Source organism: Hemiscyllium ocellatum, chromosome 10, assembly GCF_020745735.1.
Source record: "Hemiscyllium ocellatum isolate sHemOce1 chromosome 10, sHemOce1.pat.X.cur, whole genome shotgun sequence".
NCBI classification, from domain to species: domain Eukaryota; kingdom Metazoa; phylum Chordata; class Chondrichthyes; order Orectolobiformes; family Hemiscylliidae; genus Hemiscyllium; species Hemiscyllium ocellatum.
The window spans coordinates 64,749,230-64,769,669 of record NC_083410.1 but is presented as its reverse complement, the minus strand read 5'-3'; the positions used below and the strand labels follow the sequence as shown (position 1 = coordinate 64,769,669).

At 38.8% G+C, this 20,440-nt stretch overlaps 1 protein-coding gene across 5 annotated transcripts in view; it reads left to right on the top strand.

Annotated features, from left to right (window-relative positions):
• Positions 1 to 20,440, top strand: part of usp34 (ubiquitin specific peptidase 34) — a 472,579-nt gene that overhangs the window by 335,876 nt on the left and 116,263 nt on the right. For all 5 annotated transcript variants that reach the window (XM_060831547.1, XM_060831550.1, XM_060831548.1 and 2 more), the window contains 4 exons: positions 4,124 to 4,179; positions 4,278 to 4,398; positions 6,583 to 6,766; positions 16,935 to 17,098. In XM_060831547.1, the coding sequence (XP_060687530.1) occupies positions 4,124 to 4,179; positions 4,278 to 4,398; positions 6,583 to 6,766; positions 16,935 to 17,098 (525 nt within the window). The remainder of the gene's footprint in view (positions 1 to 4,123; positions 4,180 to 4,277; positions 4,399 to 6,582; positions 6,767 to 16,934; positions 17,099 to 20,440) is intronic.

Genomic DNA, 20,440 nt, shown 5'->3' with positions numbered 1-20,440 from the left:
AGAGGATTGCAATCTCTGGATTATTATCTGAACATTATAGCTTGAAGGCATGGTTTGAGGAGTTGTGGATGAAACTGAACACAGTATAATAATCAGCGAACATCTCACTTCTGACACTATTGATAGAAAGAAGGTCTTTGATGAAACAAACAAATTAATTGGATCTAGTTAATGAATCTCACAACACGAGGTTAGAGTCCAACAGGTTTATTTGAAAGCACTAGATTTCGGAGTGTCACTCCATCAGGTGGTTGTGTCCAGCACCGGCACCTCCAAATAGTTGGATCTAGGACACTGAAATAAAAATAAAATACCGAGAATGCTGAAAGTCTGGAATTAAAATAGAAAATGCTGGCCAAGTGGGCCTGGCAGCACCTGTGGTTTAAAAAACGGCCGAGTTAACATTTCAAGTGCAATATCACTTTTTTTTCAGAAGTTCCATTCGTTGAATTATTCCTCTTCTAACAATTAACATTTAGTATAAATGTTTAACTCAACTTCAGTTCCCCCCACCTGCCAATCTAATGTTTTTTGATTGAGACATCTCATTTCATTTAGAAGGTGAATAGGATTAATGTTCACCTCTGTCATTTCCTGGGAAGATAAGTGCGAGAATAGAATGGGCAGTAAATTCTCTGTAGGCAATTCATTTTCGGTACTATTTCAGAAATTAGAAGTGCATCATTTGTGATAAAGACATAGATTTCAGGACCGGGATCTAAATGAAATTCCGGTTGTAGCTCTGTTTTCTGCAGGCTGGAAAGCAAATTGTTTCCTCCGCATGTACATCTTAGCCTTTATTTCAAAAGTTCATCTGCTTTCTGCAGATGATCAATGTTATTTAAAAGGACTTGCTTCTCATTGTTTTTTTGTACATGTAAAGGGAGATATTTGATCTCCACCTCAGGTTTCATTTATAAAGACAGGATCATCACTCATGAATTGTTTCCTCAGCTAACAATTTATGGTGCTCTTGGAGTTCTGACTATTTTTGTAAAAGGAAGACTTTTTCCTCCTGTTGTATCTCAATTCATTTTATAAACTTCTTGTGAACACATGCTGTCTATGCACAGAAATCTTATGCTACCTCTTTATTTCGGAAATCTTATGCTACCTCTTTATTTCATCCTCGGAAGCTTGATAGTAATGTGTAATTAATAATAACTGTGCTTTTAACTTCACTGTCTTTTTGAGTTACTCAGTTCCAATTCTTGTTTAACTTTGACCTGTTTCAGCCCTTTTGATACTTGAATTCACAGCTTCACCAAGGCATTCTATTTCTCTATAATTTGTATGGTTTCTACACTGGAAAGACATTTGGGTGTTGCCATAGCTTGCTGGGAAGACACCATTGCAGTCTCCGACTGCCACTTATATAGATCAACAATTTCTGAACATTAAATAGTGGAATGATCCAATTTGGACATAAGCATATCCTTTCTCCTGAATAGCTTTTTTTATTAACCTCTTGTCACCATTTTACTACCACTTTGCCTGAGAAAAATATCTTATGGTCCTCAGAAGTATCGACTTCTTAGACAGTTACAACCTAGGGTGATGGATTTTGAAACTTTCTTGGTGAAATTTGAAATGTTCTATTGCGTTTTCAGCAAATCACCTCACGATGGCCTATCTTATTACGGTAAGCATATTGTTCAGCATTGCTGGTTGGGCATGGTTGGCATCAATGTGGAATTTTCCTGCTGGAATGCAGACAGGAATTGAAGATGGGAATGGCATCCTATTCCTTTGTGGTTGTTGTCTTCTGGTTGTGTTAGTAGACCTCTGATTAATGAAATGGCTTGAGTCAGAGTCAGTGTGCTGACCGCAGGGAAATTCTCTGTCACCTGAAATAAGAAATCTGTTCTGCTTACAACGTTCAGCCTATCTGATATTCATACTTGCGGAACGTTTCAGAGAACACCTCTGGAACACCCGGACCAACTAACCCAACCACCCTGTGGCTCAACACTTCAACTCCCCTTCCCACTCCACCAAAGACATGCAGGTCTCCTCCATCGCTAGACCATAGCAACACGACAGCTGGAGGAAGAGCACCTCATCTTCCGCCTAGGAACTCCCCAACCACAAGGGATGAACTCAGATTTCTCCAGTTTCCTCATTTCGCCTCCTCCAACCTTGTCTCAGTCCCAACCCTCGAATTTAGCACCACCTTTCTAACCTGCAATCTTCTTCCTGACCTCTCCGTCCCCACCCCCACTCCAGCCTATCACCCTCACCTTATCACTCTCACCTTAACCTCCTTCCACCAATTGCATTTCCAATGCCCCTCCCCTAAGTCCCTCCTCCCTACCTTTTATCTTAGCCTGCTTGGCACACTTTCCTCATTTCCCACCCTCCACCTCCTACTAGACTCACCTTGTCTTTTTTCTGTAGCACTCTGCTGCCTCTGGTTTTTTCTTCCAGCCATCTTTGCCATTTGCCTTTGGTTCTGTGTGTCTGGTCACCATCAGTCACTGTATTTACATCATATCTGTGCTATTGTAAGTGAACTTTAAATAATTATAAAGAATGGATGGTATAAGAGAACATCTTCTGGACCCTTCCTAATCAATCTCCAATTCCTCATAATCTGACATCACTGACATTTTTGATAGCTGTTCTTAGAGTAGATGTGTAATTAACCCTTTATCTCTTCACGTGGAGATGTCAGATATTTTCGTTTCTTATGTTAAGCCAGTATTGAGGCATCTAGAATAAATATTTGTTGACTTCTTTCTGACTGTGTATATCACTGTGCTCTGGTTCATCTGTCTTTCTTGTTGGGCAACTGTACCCATGGATGGTAATGGAGAAGTCTCGGACATTGGCTGTAAGGTATAATTAAGTAAGACAACTATATCAGATTTTCTTAATTGGTCTATGTTGTACTCTCCTAACTTTGGCACATGTCCCCAAATCTCAATGGAGATGAGTTTGGAGGGTTGACATGGCAGTGTACATCTGGTCCAGAGACCAACATTTGGGTCATCTATCTGATCTTCCTTTTCTTTGACAGTTTGATACAACTCAGTGGTTTGCTAGACCTCTTGAAAAGGGCATTTAAGAGTCAAACACAGTGCTGTAAGTTTGGAATCATATCTGGTAGAGCAGACTGAATTAATACAGCAGAAATTTCCGTTCCGAAAGGCTACTGGTGAACCAAACTTTTTAAATTTTAAACACATACTGATTGTTTCAAGATCATTAATGAGAGAAAAAAATTCTCTAGCTGCAGTGGTGAATCTTGAACTATTTCTGCAGAGCATTTTTTCAGGTTTCTGGATTAACAGCCCAGTAATATTATAATATGCTTCTATTCCCTTTTATTCAACAGTATCATTTCACTTTTAAATTAAATTTACATCAGTTTTAACAAAAATTTAATAACGTTTGTTAATTTCTTTATTTGAAAACAGCATTTATTTAACTCCCAGCATTTAAGAGTATATTGTTGCAATCTTATCTTCATTATGTCATATAATTAACTTTACATTGGTATGTTGTGCGCAACTTTTCAAAGTCATGGTCTTTGAGCTTGAAGTATCCACTAGATCAGCCAGAATTTATACATTTGCAGTTGGATTTATTGAATCAGTAGAAATTAGGTAACTTGATAATGTGTTAAATGTCACAAGGAGTAATATCGTAGAGGTATATTCTTTGGTTCAACGTGAATGATGGCAGAGGATTTTTCACAGTATTTACATCATTGTTAATTTTGAGTAGTTTTGCAGCTATTGAATCATACAGTTTGTTTAATGCAGTTTTTCAGAGAACATTATAGACTGCTGTTGGTAGAATCTCAAGCTTTGTGCGTCTCCGATTTTAATTGCTACACTAATAGCCACCATGCCTTGTAGTTCTTGAGGCTATAACCCTGGAATTCATTCCCTGAACCTTTCTTACTCTCAACCTTTTTTTGTCCTTTTTAATATACATCATGAAACCTACCTCTTTGACCAAGCTTTTGGCTATACCTGATGTTTCTTTGAGAGGTTTTTAGATTTTTTTAAAAAATTAATTCTTCTCTGAAGTACCTTTTGAATATTTTGCTACTTTAAAGGCATTGTTATGATTGTGTTGATACTGTATGTATGTTATTATCAATTTTTTTCTGCAGACAACACTGTTAGATTTGGATGCCTTGGCAAGACATCTTGCTGACTGCATTCGCAGGTTGGTCAACATAAATTTAAAAGCTTTTCTCAGGATTACATTGTTATTGTATTGTTGCATATTTATTTCTTTTCTTTCCCTTCCCCTTTTTTATGTAGCAGGGAAATCCTTGATCAGCAAGATAGTAACATTGAAGATGATGGACTTACAGGACTTCTGCGACTTTGCACAGTGGTCATAAAGCACAAGCCTCCATTTAAATTCTCTCGAGAAGGGCAGGTAAATGAAAATAGCATTTTAGAGTGATAAAGCACAGTAAGTGGCCACTTGGGCCGGTGTGGATGTATAACCTCTTTAATTGAGCAGCCTTGATTGGTCCTCCATCATTGCTTTCTGTTAAAGATCCTTGAAATGCATCGTGCTTAAATACCTGTAGAAGTCTCATTCAAAATTATTTATGGAATCTACTTCCACTATCTTATGAGATAGCGAGTTCTGGGCCTTAGCAACTCTGAGTGAAAATGTTCCACCTCCTCTCCCATCTGTTTGGGAGAGTTTGGTGTACTAGGGATGTGTCAGTGGACTAGCAGTCTAGAATCTCAGGCTGATGTTCTGAGGACATAGGTTTGAATCTCAGTGTGGCCAATGGTGAAATTTGAATTCAATAAAAAAAAACCTGTAGTTAAAAGAAGAAGGCTAGACTAATAGTGACCATTGATCATTGTAAAAGCCCACCTGGTTTTCGGGAAGGAAATCGGCCATCCTTACCCACAGCAATATGGTTGACTTGTAACTGCTGTCTGAGAATTGGGGGATGAGCAATAAATGAGGGTCTGGTCAGCAATGTCCACATTGCATGAACAAATAGAAAACTGTTCCATTTCTGATGGGTTTGAACCAATGACCACTAATGGATCCACACACCAAAGGGATTTTGTTTTCCCCAACTTGCTCATCAAAACCTCTCTTCTTCAAAAAATGTTGAATATTTTATTACTTAGTCCTCTTTGTTTTGAAGAGAAAGGGTTCTACTTTTCTAATCTCAAAACAGATGTCCTTTATCTCTGATAACATCCCAGCCTACTGTTTCTGTACCCACTTCAGATCCTTTACATCTCCCTAAAGGATATATTGAAAAAGACCTGGATTGTTTTTAAGTCTCTCATCTTTTAGAATGACCATGTTGGTTTCAGTTCTTTCATATGTAAATCGCAAAACTTTATTAAAAAAAGTTATATTCTCAAGTGAACTTTAACCATGTATAATGTATCGAAGGTGTGAGTTTCCCTGTATGAGACCATCTGTGCCACAATGGTCAGACTGATTCTAATCTAAAAGACCGATTTACAGAATCTTATATGGATTCATGCAGTTTTTGAACAAAGCAAAATGTAATTCTGCGAGTACAAATTCACCCCACAAACTTTTATGTGTTTCAAAGAACTGAAAACTTTTCAAGAAAGGTCAAACATAAAGCTTTGTGCTGAGCATATAATAAAATTACATATAAGTTTATGGAGAGAATTTGTACTTGCAGAATTACATTTTACTTTGCACAAAAACTACATGAATCCATGTAAGAGTCTGTAAATCTGTCTTTTAGATTAGAATCAGTCTGACCATGGTGGCACAGACAGCCTCACAGGGAAACTCACGCCTTCAGTACATTATCTGGGCCAACATGACGCCTATTGTTGAAGTTCAATCAATAATGTAACTTTTTAATAAATAAAAAGTTTTCCGATTTACATATGAAAGAACTGAAACCAACATGGTCATGCTAAAAGATGAGAGACTTAAAAACAATCCAGATCTTTTTCAATATATAATTTCAGTTACATTACACTGGTAAACATTTGCTATAAATTCTGTATCTTCCAATCTTATTCTCCACAACCACCTAATGAAGGAGCAGCGCTTCAAAAGCTAGTGGTTCAAAATAAATCTGTTGGACTATAACCTGGTATTGTGTGATTTTTAACTTTATACAGCCCAGTCCAACACCGGCATCTCCAAATATTGAAACCAAGTTGGTCATGAGGTAGGGGATGACAAAATCCAAAGAATGAAAAGAAAGTTATGGGTGAACTCAGTGAGATTCATTTAGGTTGTTCATCTTGTAATTTTTCAAGTTATGTAAGTATTACATATGGTTAAGAATATAAATCTAGTAATTTATTGGCTAAATTACAAAAATAAGAATGAAATAAATGTAAAATTGGAATAACTAGCATGTGCAGCCTAATTATAGTGATTTACAATTTTGCTGTTGGCAAACAGTAGTTGTGTCAGTTAGGATGAAGTATGGAGCAAGAATCATATCCATTAAAACAATATTGTTTAAATTTGTATAACCAGTTTACAGATACATATCATGCACATTAGTGTGTTTAGTCAGCTCATTTTGTTTGTGCTTGCTAAATACGGAGATTCAAAGCAATATTTCCTGTGCTTTTATCGTAGGAATTCCTAAGAGATGTGTTCAATCTCCTGTTCTTACTTCCAAGCTTGAAGGACAGACAACAACCAAAGTGTAAATCCCATTCCTCCAGAGCAGCAGCCTACGACTTGTTAGTGGAAATGGTGAAGGGCTCAGCAGAAAACTACAGGCTGCTACACAACTGGGTGATGGCACAACACATGCAATGTAAGGAAGACTTGTAATTGCATTTGGAAATTTTTAAGTGGCTAATTTCAAAGAACTGAGAACTTTTCAAGAAAGGTCAAACATAAAGCTTTGTGCTGACCATATAAAAAACATAGCTATCAACGGGCTTAGTACTAAACAGAGGTGACGTTAATTGGCTAACGGTTTTATAGAAAGGAAGCATCCTGCTTAACAATGTCCCTTTATTTTGAGGGAGCAAAATCCAATTCCACGGTGGTTAATTGTTTTCTTTTGATAAAAAGGGTCATGAGGACCACCAGTCTCTGCTGCAGTTCTGTGGTAACACCCTGACCAATTAGAATCTATCTGCCTGAACTGAGAAGTAAGATTGACAATTTAACTATTCTTGTTGTATCTCCATGCTAACAATGGCCATAATAGTCAGCATCTTCTTGTTATGTTGTATAAATTAGTGTCCCTTTTTCTCCCGTTTGTTTCTTGCATCCTGGTCCTGATGAATGCAAGACAAAAAGTTTTGACTTATTGTCTCCTGTCAGCAATGTACAACTCTTTAATTTGTAATTAGCATTAGAAAAGATTCCTTGTGAAAGGCTAATAGTTAAAAATCAAAACTGTAGGATTACTGGTAAAAGTTTGACATGAATTTGAAGATAGAAAATAACAAGCACTTTTGGTGACTTATACAGAGATAGCTGGACGCAATAAGTGTAGTGTCCCAGGTGTCCATATTGAAACCAATATCATTTCTAACTGGCATCAATTAACTTGGGTTCAAGCACTCGAGACAATTTTACTAAGTTTTGGTGATTATCCCAAACCAGAAATTGAAAAGAATTATAAAGCAGTTTGGACAGGATGAACAAAGGATTTGGAGTTTAATGTAGAAAAATGTGAAGTGCCGCACATTGGGAACAAAAATGGATAATGCATACAAAAATAGTGTAGCAATTAATATGGGTAACCTGAAGAGAAACCTGGAAACTTTATTGAATTTAATATGCATCATTCCCATTCAATTTAGAGCAGCAGTCAGTAAAATGATTTGAATGTTGAACTCATAGCTAAAACAGGGAGAAAGTGTGGACTGCAAATGCTGGAGATCAGAGCTTAAAAATGTGTTGCTGGAAAAGCGTAGCAGGTCAGGCAGCATCCAAGGAGCAGGAGAATCGACATTTCGGGCATAAGCCCTTCTTCAGGAAGAAGGGCTTATGCCCAAAACGCCATTTCTCCCGTTCCTTTGATGCTGCCTGATCTGCTGGGCTTTTCCAGCAACACATTTTTAAGCTCATAGCTAAAACAGTAGAGTACAACCAAATGGAAGTCACAGACAATTTGCACAGTTCTCTGATTGATTAAATCACATCCTGAATATGATATCCGTGTGCAGTGGCCCAGAAACGATTGAGATTCAGTTACTGGAGGCACTGCAGAGAAGAACTTGTCTTCTGTGACAAGAATTTGAAACATGAAGAAACACAGAGGAGCTCAACTTTTCATCTTGCCAAAGAAATCTTTGAGACCAATTCCTTTAGAAATATTCAAGTTAATTTTTGACATAAAACTGGAATATTACAGTAAATCATGAGAACAAGGCAGAGAGATGAGTGTTTAATTTGCTAATAAAAAAAATTGTGATTGATGCCTTGACTCTTTGTGTCATCCTCACCACTAGCCTTCCCACCTATTTTTTGTCATCTGCAAACTTGGTGTCAGTGTGTTCACTTTCCGTCCGTAAATCATTAACATTGTAAACAGTTGTGGCACCAGCACTGATCCCTGTGGCATTCCACTAGTTACTGGTTGCCATCTGAAAATGCTCCCCATATCTCAAGTCTCTTCTGTTAGTTAGCAAATCATGTATCCATGCTAACGTACTAACTGCAACACAATGTAGTTTTATCATCTTAAGTACCATAATGTGTGGTATTTTATCAAATGCCTTCTGAGAATCCAAATATATTACATTCACTGTTTTCACTTTATCTGTTTTGTTTGTTGCATCCTCAAAGAATTTTAGTAAATTTGTCAACCATCATTTCCCCTTTGTGAAGCAATGCTGGACTTTGCATGATCATGTTATATATGTCTACTAACTATTATATTGTTTATAATAGATTCTAACATTGCCTGTACAACAGATGTTAGGACTGTCTCCTTTTCCTTTTTAAGTAAAGGTGCTACATTGGCAGTTCTCCAGTTAGAGTCATAGAAATGTACAGCATAGAAAGAGACACTTGGGTCCAACTTGTCCATGCTGACCAGATATCCTAATCTCTTTTGCCAGCATCTTGCCAATTCCCTCTTAAACCCTTCCTACCCATCCCAATGCTTTTCAAATGTTGCAATTATACCAGCATCCACCACTTCCTCTGGCATCCTCTGTGTGAAACAGTTGCTTCTTAAGTCCCTTTTAGATCTTTCCCCTCTCACTTTAAACCTATGCCCTCTAGTTTTGGACTCCCCTATCCTGGGGAAAAGACCTTGGCTATTCATCCTATCCATGCCCCTCCTGATTTTATAAACCTCTTTAAGATCACCTCTCAGCCACTGATGCTCCAGGGAAAATAGCCCCAACCTACTCAGCCTTTCCCTGTAGCTCAAACCCTCCAACCCTGGTAACATCCTTGCAAATATTTCCTGAACCCATTCAAGTTTCACAACTCCCTTCCTACAGCGGGGAGGCCAGAATTGAATGCATTGTTCCAAAAGGTGGCCTAAACAATGTCCTGTATAGCCACACATGACCTCCCAACTCTTACACTCAATGCTCAGACCAATAAAGGCAAGAATACCTTCACTCTACTGTCCATATGTGACACTACTTTCATGGAACTATGAACCTGCACTCCAAGGTTTCTTTGATCAGCACTCACCAGGACCTTACTATTAAGTGTAGAAGTCCTGCCCTGATTTGTCTTTTCAAAATGCAACACCTCACATTCCTCTAAATTAAACTCCATCTGCCATTCCTCGGCCCATCTGATCAAGGTCCCATTGTACTCAGAGATAATCTTTTTCACTATCCACTACACCTCCAATTTTGGTGGCGTCAGCAAATTTACTAACCATACCCCTTTAATACACATCCAAATCATTTTAATAAATGACACCAAGCAGTGGACCCAGCAATGCTCCTTGTGGCACACCACTGGTCCAGTCTGAAAAACAACCCTCCACCTTCCTTTGTCTCTGACCTTCGACTCAGTTCTGTATGCAAATAGATCGTTCTCCATGTAATCTAACCTTGTTAAACAGTCTACCATGAGGAACCTTGTCAAATGTCTTACTGAAGTCCATGTCGATCACTGCCTTCATCAATCCTCTTCATTACTCCTTCAAAAATCTCAACCAAGTCAGTGAGACATGATTTCTCACACACAATGCCAATCCCTAATCAGTCCTTGCTCTTCTAAATACATGTAAATCCTGTCCCTCGGATCCTTTCCAACAACAATTCTGGAGCTTTTCCTGAATCTAATGATGCTTGGAAAATTACTACTAGGGTGCATTCACTATCTCTATCACTGCTTCCATTAATGTCCTAAAATGCATTCCATTAGGTCAGGGAACCTATTGGACTTTAACCCCTTTAGTTTTCCTAGCACTGCATGTTTAGTAATAGTTACATGTTAAATAGGACTGAGTCAGCTCTGCTTCATCAAGAGGAGGCCATGCCTAATAAATCTGTCAGAATTCTTGGAAGAGATAATGATCAAGTTAGACGTATGGGAGGTTGTGGGCGTGATCTATTTGGGTTTTGATGGCCTGTGGCAATATCCCACATAGGAGGCTGCTAAATAATGTAAGAGCCCTTGGTGTTGGGCAAGGTCTGGCATGGACAGAGGATTGGCTGCCTAGCAGAATCAAAAATCCCATGGCACAGGATCGTAGTCGGATAGGTTTGTTTGAAACCACCAGCTTTCAGAGCCCCTGCTTCCTTAGGCAGTAGTCTGTCACAGAATTTATAAGTAAAAGATTAAAGGGTCATAAAACTTGTGCAAATGTATTGAACAAACCTGGATGACTATTAAGCCTTTAATCAGTTAGAATGGAGGTGCAGGTTTTGAGTGATTAATATGCAAATCCCAGAATTTCTTTCAAGTCACTGCCCCAAGATATCAGGTTTTATCAGAATAAAGGTGACACTCTGGTCAAGCAATGTATTTTAGAAGTTTGAATCTGTCAGGCTGGTTTTTTTTCCAAAGTAGGAATTTATAAAATGCCTCATTGACTGTCAACAGATCGTATGATTTTTTTGAATAAAATAGAGTGTATCTGCATTGTTTCATGTCCCAAAGTCTGCCTTGGAGAAGGTTTACCCAAAGATTTGTGGCTGAATGTCCTTGACCGCTGAAGTGTCCCCCCATTGGGAGGGAACACCCCTGTCTGGTGATTGTTGCTTGATGTTCATTCATCCATTGTCATAGCGTCTGCTTGGTTTCACCAATATGCCATGCTTGTGGACATCCTTGCTTGCAGCAAATGAGACAGACAATGTTAGCCAAATCACATGAGTATCTGACGTGCATATGGTGGGTGGAGTCCTCACTTGTAGTATCCATGTCTATGCTTTGACATGTCTTGCAGGAGTTGTCATTATATGGTGTGTTCGATGTCCTGAAGGCTGGGTAGTTTGCCGTGAACAGTGATCTGTTTAAGTTTTGACGGTTGTTTGAAAGCGAGAAGTGGAGGCATAGGGAAGATCTTGGCAAGGTGCTCCGGGCTGCAAAGAACACTCACGCACTTTCTCTCTCTCACTCGCTCACATTCTCACTCTCAAGCACAGACACACACCCACTCTCCCTCACACACGCATACGCGTACACCTCTCTCATACACAGGCATTCACATACACACCCTTTTGCATGTGCTTGCTCCCCTGTGCACGTACACACACACACGCACGCATATGCACATATAAATCCATGAGGTGAATTTGCATTTGGAGATTTGTATTTGCACATATGTTCTATTTTATTCAAAAAGCACATGATCTGTAGACAGTCAGTTTTATAAATTCCTACTTTAGAAATATAAACAGGCTTAAAACATGGCCTCATGCCTAAAATACATTGTCTGACTAGAGGTGTTACCTTTATTCTGGTAAAACCTGAAGTTATCTTGGGGCAGTGACTTAAAAGAAATTCTGGGATTTACATATTAATCCATCTAAACCTGCATCTCCATTCTAACTGATTGTTCAATGCATTTGCACAAATTGTAATGCCCTTTGATATTTTACTTATAAATTCTGTGACCAATGTATTCTCTCTCACGAGCTGCCTGAGGAAGGAGCAGGGGCTCCGAAAGCTTGCGGTTTGAAATAAACCTGTTGGACTATAACCTAGCGTCATGTGAGTTTTCATTTTATTTTCATTTTACCCCAGATCAACTGGAACCTCCACATCATGACTAGCAGAAGGCAGAGAGTAGGGATCAGGAGTTCTTTTTCAGGATGGCAGCCAGTAACTGTAGTTTCACGGTGTTCGGTGTTGGTAATCTGGATGAAGAAACTGAAGGCATTGTTGCTAAGTTTGCAGGTGACACAAAGATAGATGAAGGGGCACGTAATGTCAAAGCAAATACACTGCAGAAGGACTTGGGACAGGCTAGGGGAGTTGGCAAAGAAGTAGCAGATGGAATAAATTTGGTAAGTGTGAGGTTCTGTACTTTGGTAGGAACAATAGAGGCATGGACTATTTTCTAAATTAGGAAGGTTTCAGAAATCTGAAGTATAAAGGGACTTGGGAGTTTTAGTTTAGGATTTTCTTAAGGTTCAATTGGTAATAGGGAAGGCAAATGCAATTTTAGCATTCATTTCAAGAGGGCTCGATGACAACAGCAGCGATGTACAGCTGGGGCTGTGGAAGGCTGTAGTCAGACTGCATTTGGAACATTGTAAGCAGTTTTGGACTCTGCACCGAAGGATGGATGTGCTGGAATTCTAGGGGATGCAGAGGTGTTTTACAAGATTGATTACATGAATGAAGGGCTTGAAATATAAGGAGCGGTTGAGGACTCTGGGTCTGTACTCAAAGTTTAGAAGTATAAGGGGGGGGAGGGGATGGAAATCTCATTGAAACTTACAGAATCCTTCGAGGCCCAATAAAGTGAATGTCATAGAGTCATAGTTTGTACAGCACGGAAACGGACCCTTCGGTCCAACTCATCCATGCCGACCATACATCCCAACCCAATCTAGTCCCACCTGCCAGCATCCGGCCCATATTCCTCCAAACCCTTCCTATTCATATACCCATCTCGATGCCTTTTAAATGTTGCAATTGTACTAGCCTCCACCACTTCCTCTGGCAGCTCATTCCATACACATACCACTCTCTGCATGAAAAGGTTGCCCCTTAGGTCTCTTTTAAATCGTTCCCCTCTCACCCTAAACCTATGCCCTCTAGTTCTGGACTCCCCCACTCCAGGAAAAACATTTTGTCTATTTATCCTATCCAGGCCCCTCATGACTTTATAAACCTCTATAAGGTCATCCCTCAGCCTCTGACGCTCCGGGGAAAACAGCCCGAGCCTATTCAATCTCTCCCTATAGCTCAAACCCTCCAACCCTGGCAACATCATTGTAAATCTTTTCTGAACCCTTTCAGGTTTCACAACATCTTTCCGATAGGAAGGAGGCCAGAATTACATACAATATTCTAACAGTGGCCTAACCAATGCCCTGTACAGCCGCAACATGACTTCCCAACTCCTGTACTCAATACTCTGACCAATACAGGAAAGCATACCAAACGCCGCCTTCACTATCCTATCTACCTACGACTCCACTTTCAAGGAGCTATAAACCTGCACTCCAAGGTCTCTTTGTTCAGCAACGCTCCCTAGGACCTTACCATTAAGTGTATAAGTCCTGCTAAGATTTGCTTTCCCAAAATGCAGCACCTCACATTTATCTAAATTAAACTCTATCTGCCACTTCTCAGCCCATTGGCCCATCTGATCAAGATTCTGTTGTAATCTGAGGTAATCTTCTTCACTGTGTACTACACCTCCAATTTTGGTGTCATCAGCAAACTTACTAACTGTACCTCTTATGCTCCCATCCAAATCATTTGCATAAATAATGAAAAGTAGTGGACCCAGCACTAATTCTTGTGGCACTCCAGTCTGAAAAACAACCCTTCACCACCACCCTCTGTCTTCTATCTTTGAACCTGTTCTGTATCCAAATGGCGAGTTTTCCTTGTGTTCCACGAGATCCTTGCTCACCAGTCTCCCATGGGGAACCTTGTCGAACACCTTACTGAAGTCCATATAGATCACATCTACCGCTCTGCCCTCATCAATCCTTTTTGTTACTTCTTCATAAATCTCAATGTAAAGAAGATGTTTCCACTAGTTGGAGAGACTAGGAGAGCACAGCCTCAGAGTGAAGAGATAATCCTTTAGAACCAAAATGAGATGTAGTTTCTTCAGTCAGAGGTGGTTAATCTGTAGAATCATTGCTGTAGAGGGCTGTGGAGTCTAAAGCTTATTTAAGACAGAGGTTTTTTAATTAATGAAAGGATCAAGACTTATCAGAAGAATGCAGGGGATTGGGCTTGAGAAACATGATCAAACTGCAGACAGATTCTGGGCCAAATAGCTTAATTCTGCTATAGTATAATTATTTCCCTTTTGCCCCTTGCCTACTTAGTAATTTGGGCATGCTGTCAGTATTTTACACTCTGAAGATTGATGCAAAGTAGTTATTCAACTCCCTCGTTTAGTTCCTCACTGTTATTGCTCTATCCTTATTCTCTGAGAGTCTGATGTTAACCTTTACCTCTTTTTGTTTTTTTCAATATTTAAAGCAGCTCTTACTGCCCATCTTCATATTACTTGTAAATTTCCCCTGAATCTTTATCTTCTCGATTTGTTTTTATGGTAACCCTTTGTTGGTTTTTAAAACTTGACCGGCCCACTGGCTTATCAGTAATGTTTGCCAATTTTTTTTTGTATTTGATGCCAACCTTAACTTCCCTGATGAACTATAGTTACTCTATCCCCTTCCAAGAATCCTTGCTCTTCATTGGTATACATTCTTGCTGTGAGCTACAAGCAGTTTTCTTAAGCAAGTACCTTTGTTTTTCAACTATTTTTACTGCTAAACCCCTCGTTCGGTTCACTCCAGCTAGCTGTGCCTTTTGTAATTACTCTTTCTTAGGCTTCATGCAGTGTCCAACCCAAGTTCTCCCCCTAAATTCTACCTCATTATGTTCACTGTTTCCGATGGGATCCTTTACTCTGGCATTATTGTAAGAAACCCGTCTCATTATTTATCGCCAGATCTAACATAGTATGTTGAGGTGGCCGACTACTGGAAGTTCGGGATCATTTTTGTTGACAGAACATAGATGTTCTGCAAAGCGCTTGCACAGTCTGCCTTTCTCTTTGCCAATGTGGAGGAGACCACATTGTGAGCTGTAGAATAGATTGAGTAAATTGTAGGTGAATTGCTGCTTCGTCTGGAAGGTATGTCTGATGCCTTGGGATAGTGAGGAGAGGAGAAGTAAATGGACAAGTGTTGCACCTTCTATGATTGCAAAGGAGAGTGCTGTGAGGGTGTGGAGAGGTGTTTGGAATGGGTTAGAGGAAATGATCCCTGCAAAATGCTGATAAAAGGAGAGTAAAATATGTGTCTGGTGGTGGCATTCTGCTGGAGACTGTGGAAAGGTGGCTTATGCGTGCTCAGATGCAGATGCTGGTGAGGTGGAAAATGGGGACTCCCCATAGATCCTGTTAGGGTTGTAGGAGTGAAGACAATGGGTGAAGGTAGGAAGTGGGTCAAACATGAATAAGAGCCCTGTTAACCATGTTGGCGGGAAATTCTTGGTTGAGGCAAAAAGTGGACATTTCCAAGACAGTTCCTGCAGAAGGTGTCTACATCAGAACAGATGCGAGAGAGAACTTGAAGAATGGAATGGAGTCTTACAGAAAGCAAAAGTCCAGGTTATTGGAATTAGTGGGTTTTTAGGGGCTTTTGAAGGCCAGCCTGCCTGCAGGAACGTAAACACAGATGTCGGGGAAGGGAGGAGTCAAATGCACAGGTGAAGGTGAGAAGAGAAAGGAATTTGGAAGTGAAATTGATAATTGTTTCCAGTTCTGAATAAGAGAGGCAAATAGCAGTGATGATATTATCAACATAATGGAGAAAACAAGTTGCGGGAAGTGACTCTAGTAGGATTGGAACAAGCAATGTTCCATGTATTCCACCAAGAGATGGGCAAAATTAGGAATTCCTAAATTTTGAAGTCTGGAAGGAATAGCAATACAGGTTTCTGACATTTTGAGGAAACTTCAAGTTGATGATGTTTACACGACAATATAATTGTGCTGCGAAGCACATGTGAGTGTAAGACAGGTGGGGATTCAATCTAAACTTGAAGGCTGAAAAGCCTGAAAGATGAAGAAGTTATTTGCAGACTGCAAAAGGATTCGCCCCACTTCTGTCACTCAAATATTAACAGAGATGGATTAATGAAGCCTCTGGGCAGTAGTCATGACCAAAGTATTGATGGTAGATGATTAAGCAGTGAAGGTGTCATTTAGCCCGAAGGGAGATGACTGCATTTTACTCTGTTAATGACCATACCAGACCAAGATTAAAAGTAACATGAATGTTATCTTCCACTTATCTACCTGATCAGAAATGTTAGCCAAGTCCTCCTACCCATTAAAGGTTGTCTCTGAATTGGCCATGCTGTGCAAACGTTCTCAATGTGAATAGAATGTTGTCCTTTTGCATACTTCCAGCTGCTTTATGTTCAGTAGCAAAACATGCATAAAATTATGCTCTGGTGAATGCTCCAGCATTGTTGTTTTAAGTATTAATACCATGGGGTAAATTTTATCTTGCCTGAATTTTCTCATCCTCAGCATGTTCTACCTTTGCGTATTTTAGTTTTCAACATTTCACAGACATTGCTGGTGGCTAGAAGCAATGTCACGTTTATTTTTTTAATTCTCACTTTTTTCTAATAGAAATTCTCATAATGCTTCAAAGACAAAAAGTTAGTATTGTTTCTATAATGTATTTGATCTCTAAAAGAAGAGAGCTTAAATAAAAGGTAAAATTATGATGTGTGATGCATTTTTCATTGAGTTGTACAAGTTTGATACAATTTAATGTGAACTGTGGCAAAATAATTTTGAATTAAACCCCACTTTTTTTCTAATATAGCATCTCATGCACCATACAAGTGGGATTACTGGCCTCATGATGATGTGCGGGCTGAGTGTAGGTTTGTAGGTTTGACAAATCTTGGAGCGACCTGTTACTTAGCTTCCACAATCCAGCAGCTGTATATGATACCGGAGGCCAGACAGGCCATCTTTACGGCTAAAGTAAGTATTGTTGAAAAATGACGTCTAATTCATATATGTAATAACTTGAGTCTGTTGATTAATCTATCAAGAATTAATCCAAAAGTTAAAAGTATGTTAAATGAAAGAATGTTGTTATAAGCAGTAAAATTTGCAGCGACCATGAATGTACACCAAGTGTTCCTAGGACAAAGATGATGCTGCTAATCAAATCACATGGCAGGGTAGAGACAAACTTCTGAGTATTAACTGCCCATCACTGAAGACTATTATATTTCCCCTCTAGCTGTGATGATTGAAATACTATTAACAATGTGAAATTTATAACTTTTAGAAGGGGTTCAGCTCAATAGGGTACAATATTTTTATTGCATTTAGGGTGTAGGTTTGCTAACCTACAACATCAGCAAGCAAACCTATACCCTAAACCTCAACCTGAGCTGCAAACCTTGCAAAAAGTTTATTCCATTCATAAGACACAAAGATTGACCAGATTGTTTGGACAGGAAAAATATAAAGCAACTGTTCCCTCTTAGTTCAAGGGTTAATAACAAGGAGGCATAATTGTAAAGTGAATGGCAGGAAGTTTAGAGGGGATTTGAAAAGTTTTTTTTCATGTAGAGAGTGGTGGGAATATGGAATGTATTGCCTGGGAAGCTGGTAGAGATGAAAAATCCCTTAACTTTTTAAGTACGTGGAAGAGCACTTGAAGTGTCATAAAGTTCCAATCTATGGGCCAAGTGCTGGTAATTAGAATTAGTGTAGATAGATTGGTGCACACTTGATGGGTTGAAATTCCTCTTCTATTTGACTCTATATGAGTGATTGTGGCTTGGTAGTTTTATTGAATTTGCATCACTGTATTGCTAAAGTATTCCTACACGGTACTCTTCATATGTTCTAAGGCATTTTCTTCCAGTCTCAGCATAATTGTCTATTAACCCTTCTTCATGAGTAAAAATAGGAACAGTTTAAATAATATTGCAATGTTCCAGACGTTAAATTGGGATTGTTTCACTCTCGGGCAGCATGTTTGGGCAGTTAATTCAATTTGTTTCCGTTTAGTTTTGATGGATTACATATCTAGCTAATTAATTCAGGGAAGTGATTGTTTCAGAATCTCCATGTTTGACATTCAGCTGCACATTCACATAGGGACCACAGCAATTTATTTAATGTGTACATGAGCATTGTTGTGATAGCATCTGCTTATGCACAGATGCATTTTGCCAAAAGAGGGTCTGCTGTGACATGTTGGAGATTGTCTGCACAAGCTGTAGTCAGCTTTGCCGCTCATCTTGCCATTGAGGACATATATTCTGAAAAAAATTTTATATACTTCATTTGTTATGGCTAAACGTAAATTTTAAGCTCTTCCATGATCTTTTTTTCCCCTTTGATTTTTCCTTGGAAAAGGCAGATAATACTGTTTGCCTCAGGATTGAGATTCTGACAGTTCACCAATGGAATTTCACTATTTGAAATGATCTTTTGACAGCCACAGTGTTTTGCTTTATTTTACATGTGTATGATCAGACACTGTTTTTTTTCCTGTTTGTATCTGATCTCCCCTACATCTTTGGATTCTGGAGAAACATCAGCAGATTGAAAAACTGCCAATGTGACACTGCTACTCAAAAGGGGAGGGAGGCAAAAAGTGGGTAACTATAGGCTTATTAGCCTAAAAGATATTCCTGTTGAGGGAGAATGCAGTTTGGCCTGGGTGAGTTTGTTCCTGCAGTCAAATCTTATGCATGGCACATGTTTAGATTGATTTGTGAAGATTTTGAGCTGCTAGTGTATTTAAAGCCACAATTGTCCATTCTACCCCTCACGGGGAATTGTAGAAGGAGATAATGAAATCTTTTTTGTTTGTGTTGGAACTAACCTGATTAAATTTGAAAGGGAGTGAGAGCAATTTTATTTGAACATATTGCCTTGTGCCATCTATTCAATATTAGTGCCTGTCCATGTGTTCTACTATTAATTTTAGCGAAGAATGAATGAGGAATTAACTTGTTTTTGTGTAGTTGTGGCAGTATTCTCTGAAAGCTAATGCTGGTAAGCTGTCTAATATTAATTTATTTGGAATAGTTTCAATTTATTACTTAAACTTTTAACAGTAAGTTCCCAATTTTTTTTACTTCAGGTCATCTTTTTTTAAAATGTAAAGTGAATTATTAAGTAGGCTGTACACAATACTTGGGTACTTGATTTACTTGGCAATTTTCTTTTTTATTAACTTCCTGTTTGTTTAGAGTTCCATGGGCAGTTATAATTGTTCAGATGTCTTGAAGTGTCAAATGTACCTGCAAATGGGTGTTGGCACGCTGCTTATTTTGATGAAATAGTCATTTCCAAGCCTGCTGTCCAATGACTTAATATGGTCAACTTGGTGGTTAGTGTTGAAGAAAAGGCAAGGAAGAAACCTTGTAGAATAGGCAAAGCAGCCAGAACGTTTGTATCAGTTATCCAAGTGCTGGACCATTTTCCAAATGTGCAATAGTTAAACATGTAAGCACTGAACTCTTGCATGGGATATAATTTGAATTAGTTGTATTACATGTCCTACAAAACTTTTGACAAATTTCCACAAAGGAGATTGAAAAAAATTGTTATTAAAATAGATGGAAGATGAAAACTGACTGAACATAGGCATAGAATAGTTGTTTCTCGACTGGGATAGTCGAGAACGGGAATTCATAGTTTTAGGGTAACCGGTTTAAATCAGAGGTGAGGAGGAATTATTTCCCTCAAAAGGTCATGGATCTACAGAATTCACTACTCAGGATGCATATGACAGCAGAATATTGAATAAAGTTAAGCAAGAGATGAATAGATTTTGAATTAGTCAACTAAATCTTAACCAAAGCGGATAGAATGGAATCAGTAGATGTGTTGTATTTAGACTTAGGGTAAGAGTTGGAGATAGTAAATTAGCATGGATAGAGAATTGATTAATGGGTAGGAAATGATGAGTGGGGATAAGAGGTTCTTTTTTAGGTTGCTAACCCATGACCAGTGGGTTCCTATGCTGAAACCACAACTGTTTACAATGTATAACAATGACTTGGAAGACGGAAGTCAATGTCTTGTTGCTGATGACACAAAAATAAGTAAAGACAGATTGCAAGAAGGATAGAAGCAATTTACAGAAAGATAATGATAGGTTAAGTAAGTGGGCAAAAAACGGCAAATGGAATATAGCATGGGAAAATGTGAAATTGTTTATTTGCAAGGGAGAACAAAAGAACAGTATTATTTAAATGGAGGAAAAACTGCAGAAAATTGTAACATAAAGGGATTTGAGAATATTTGTGCAAGAAATGCAAAGCTAACATACAGGTGCAGCAGGAACTCAAA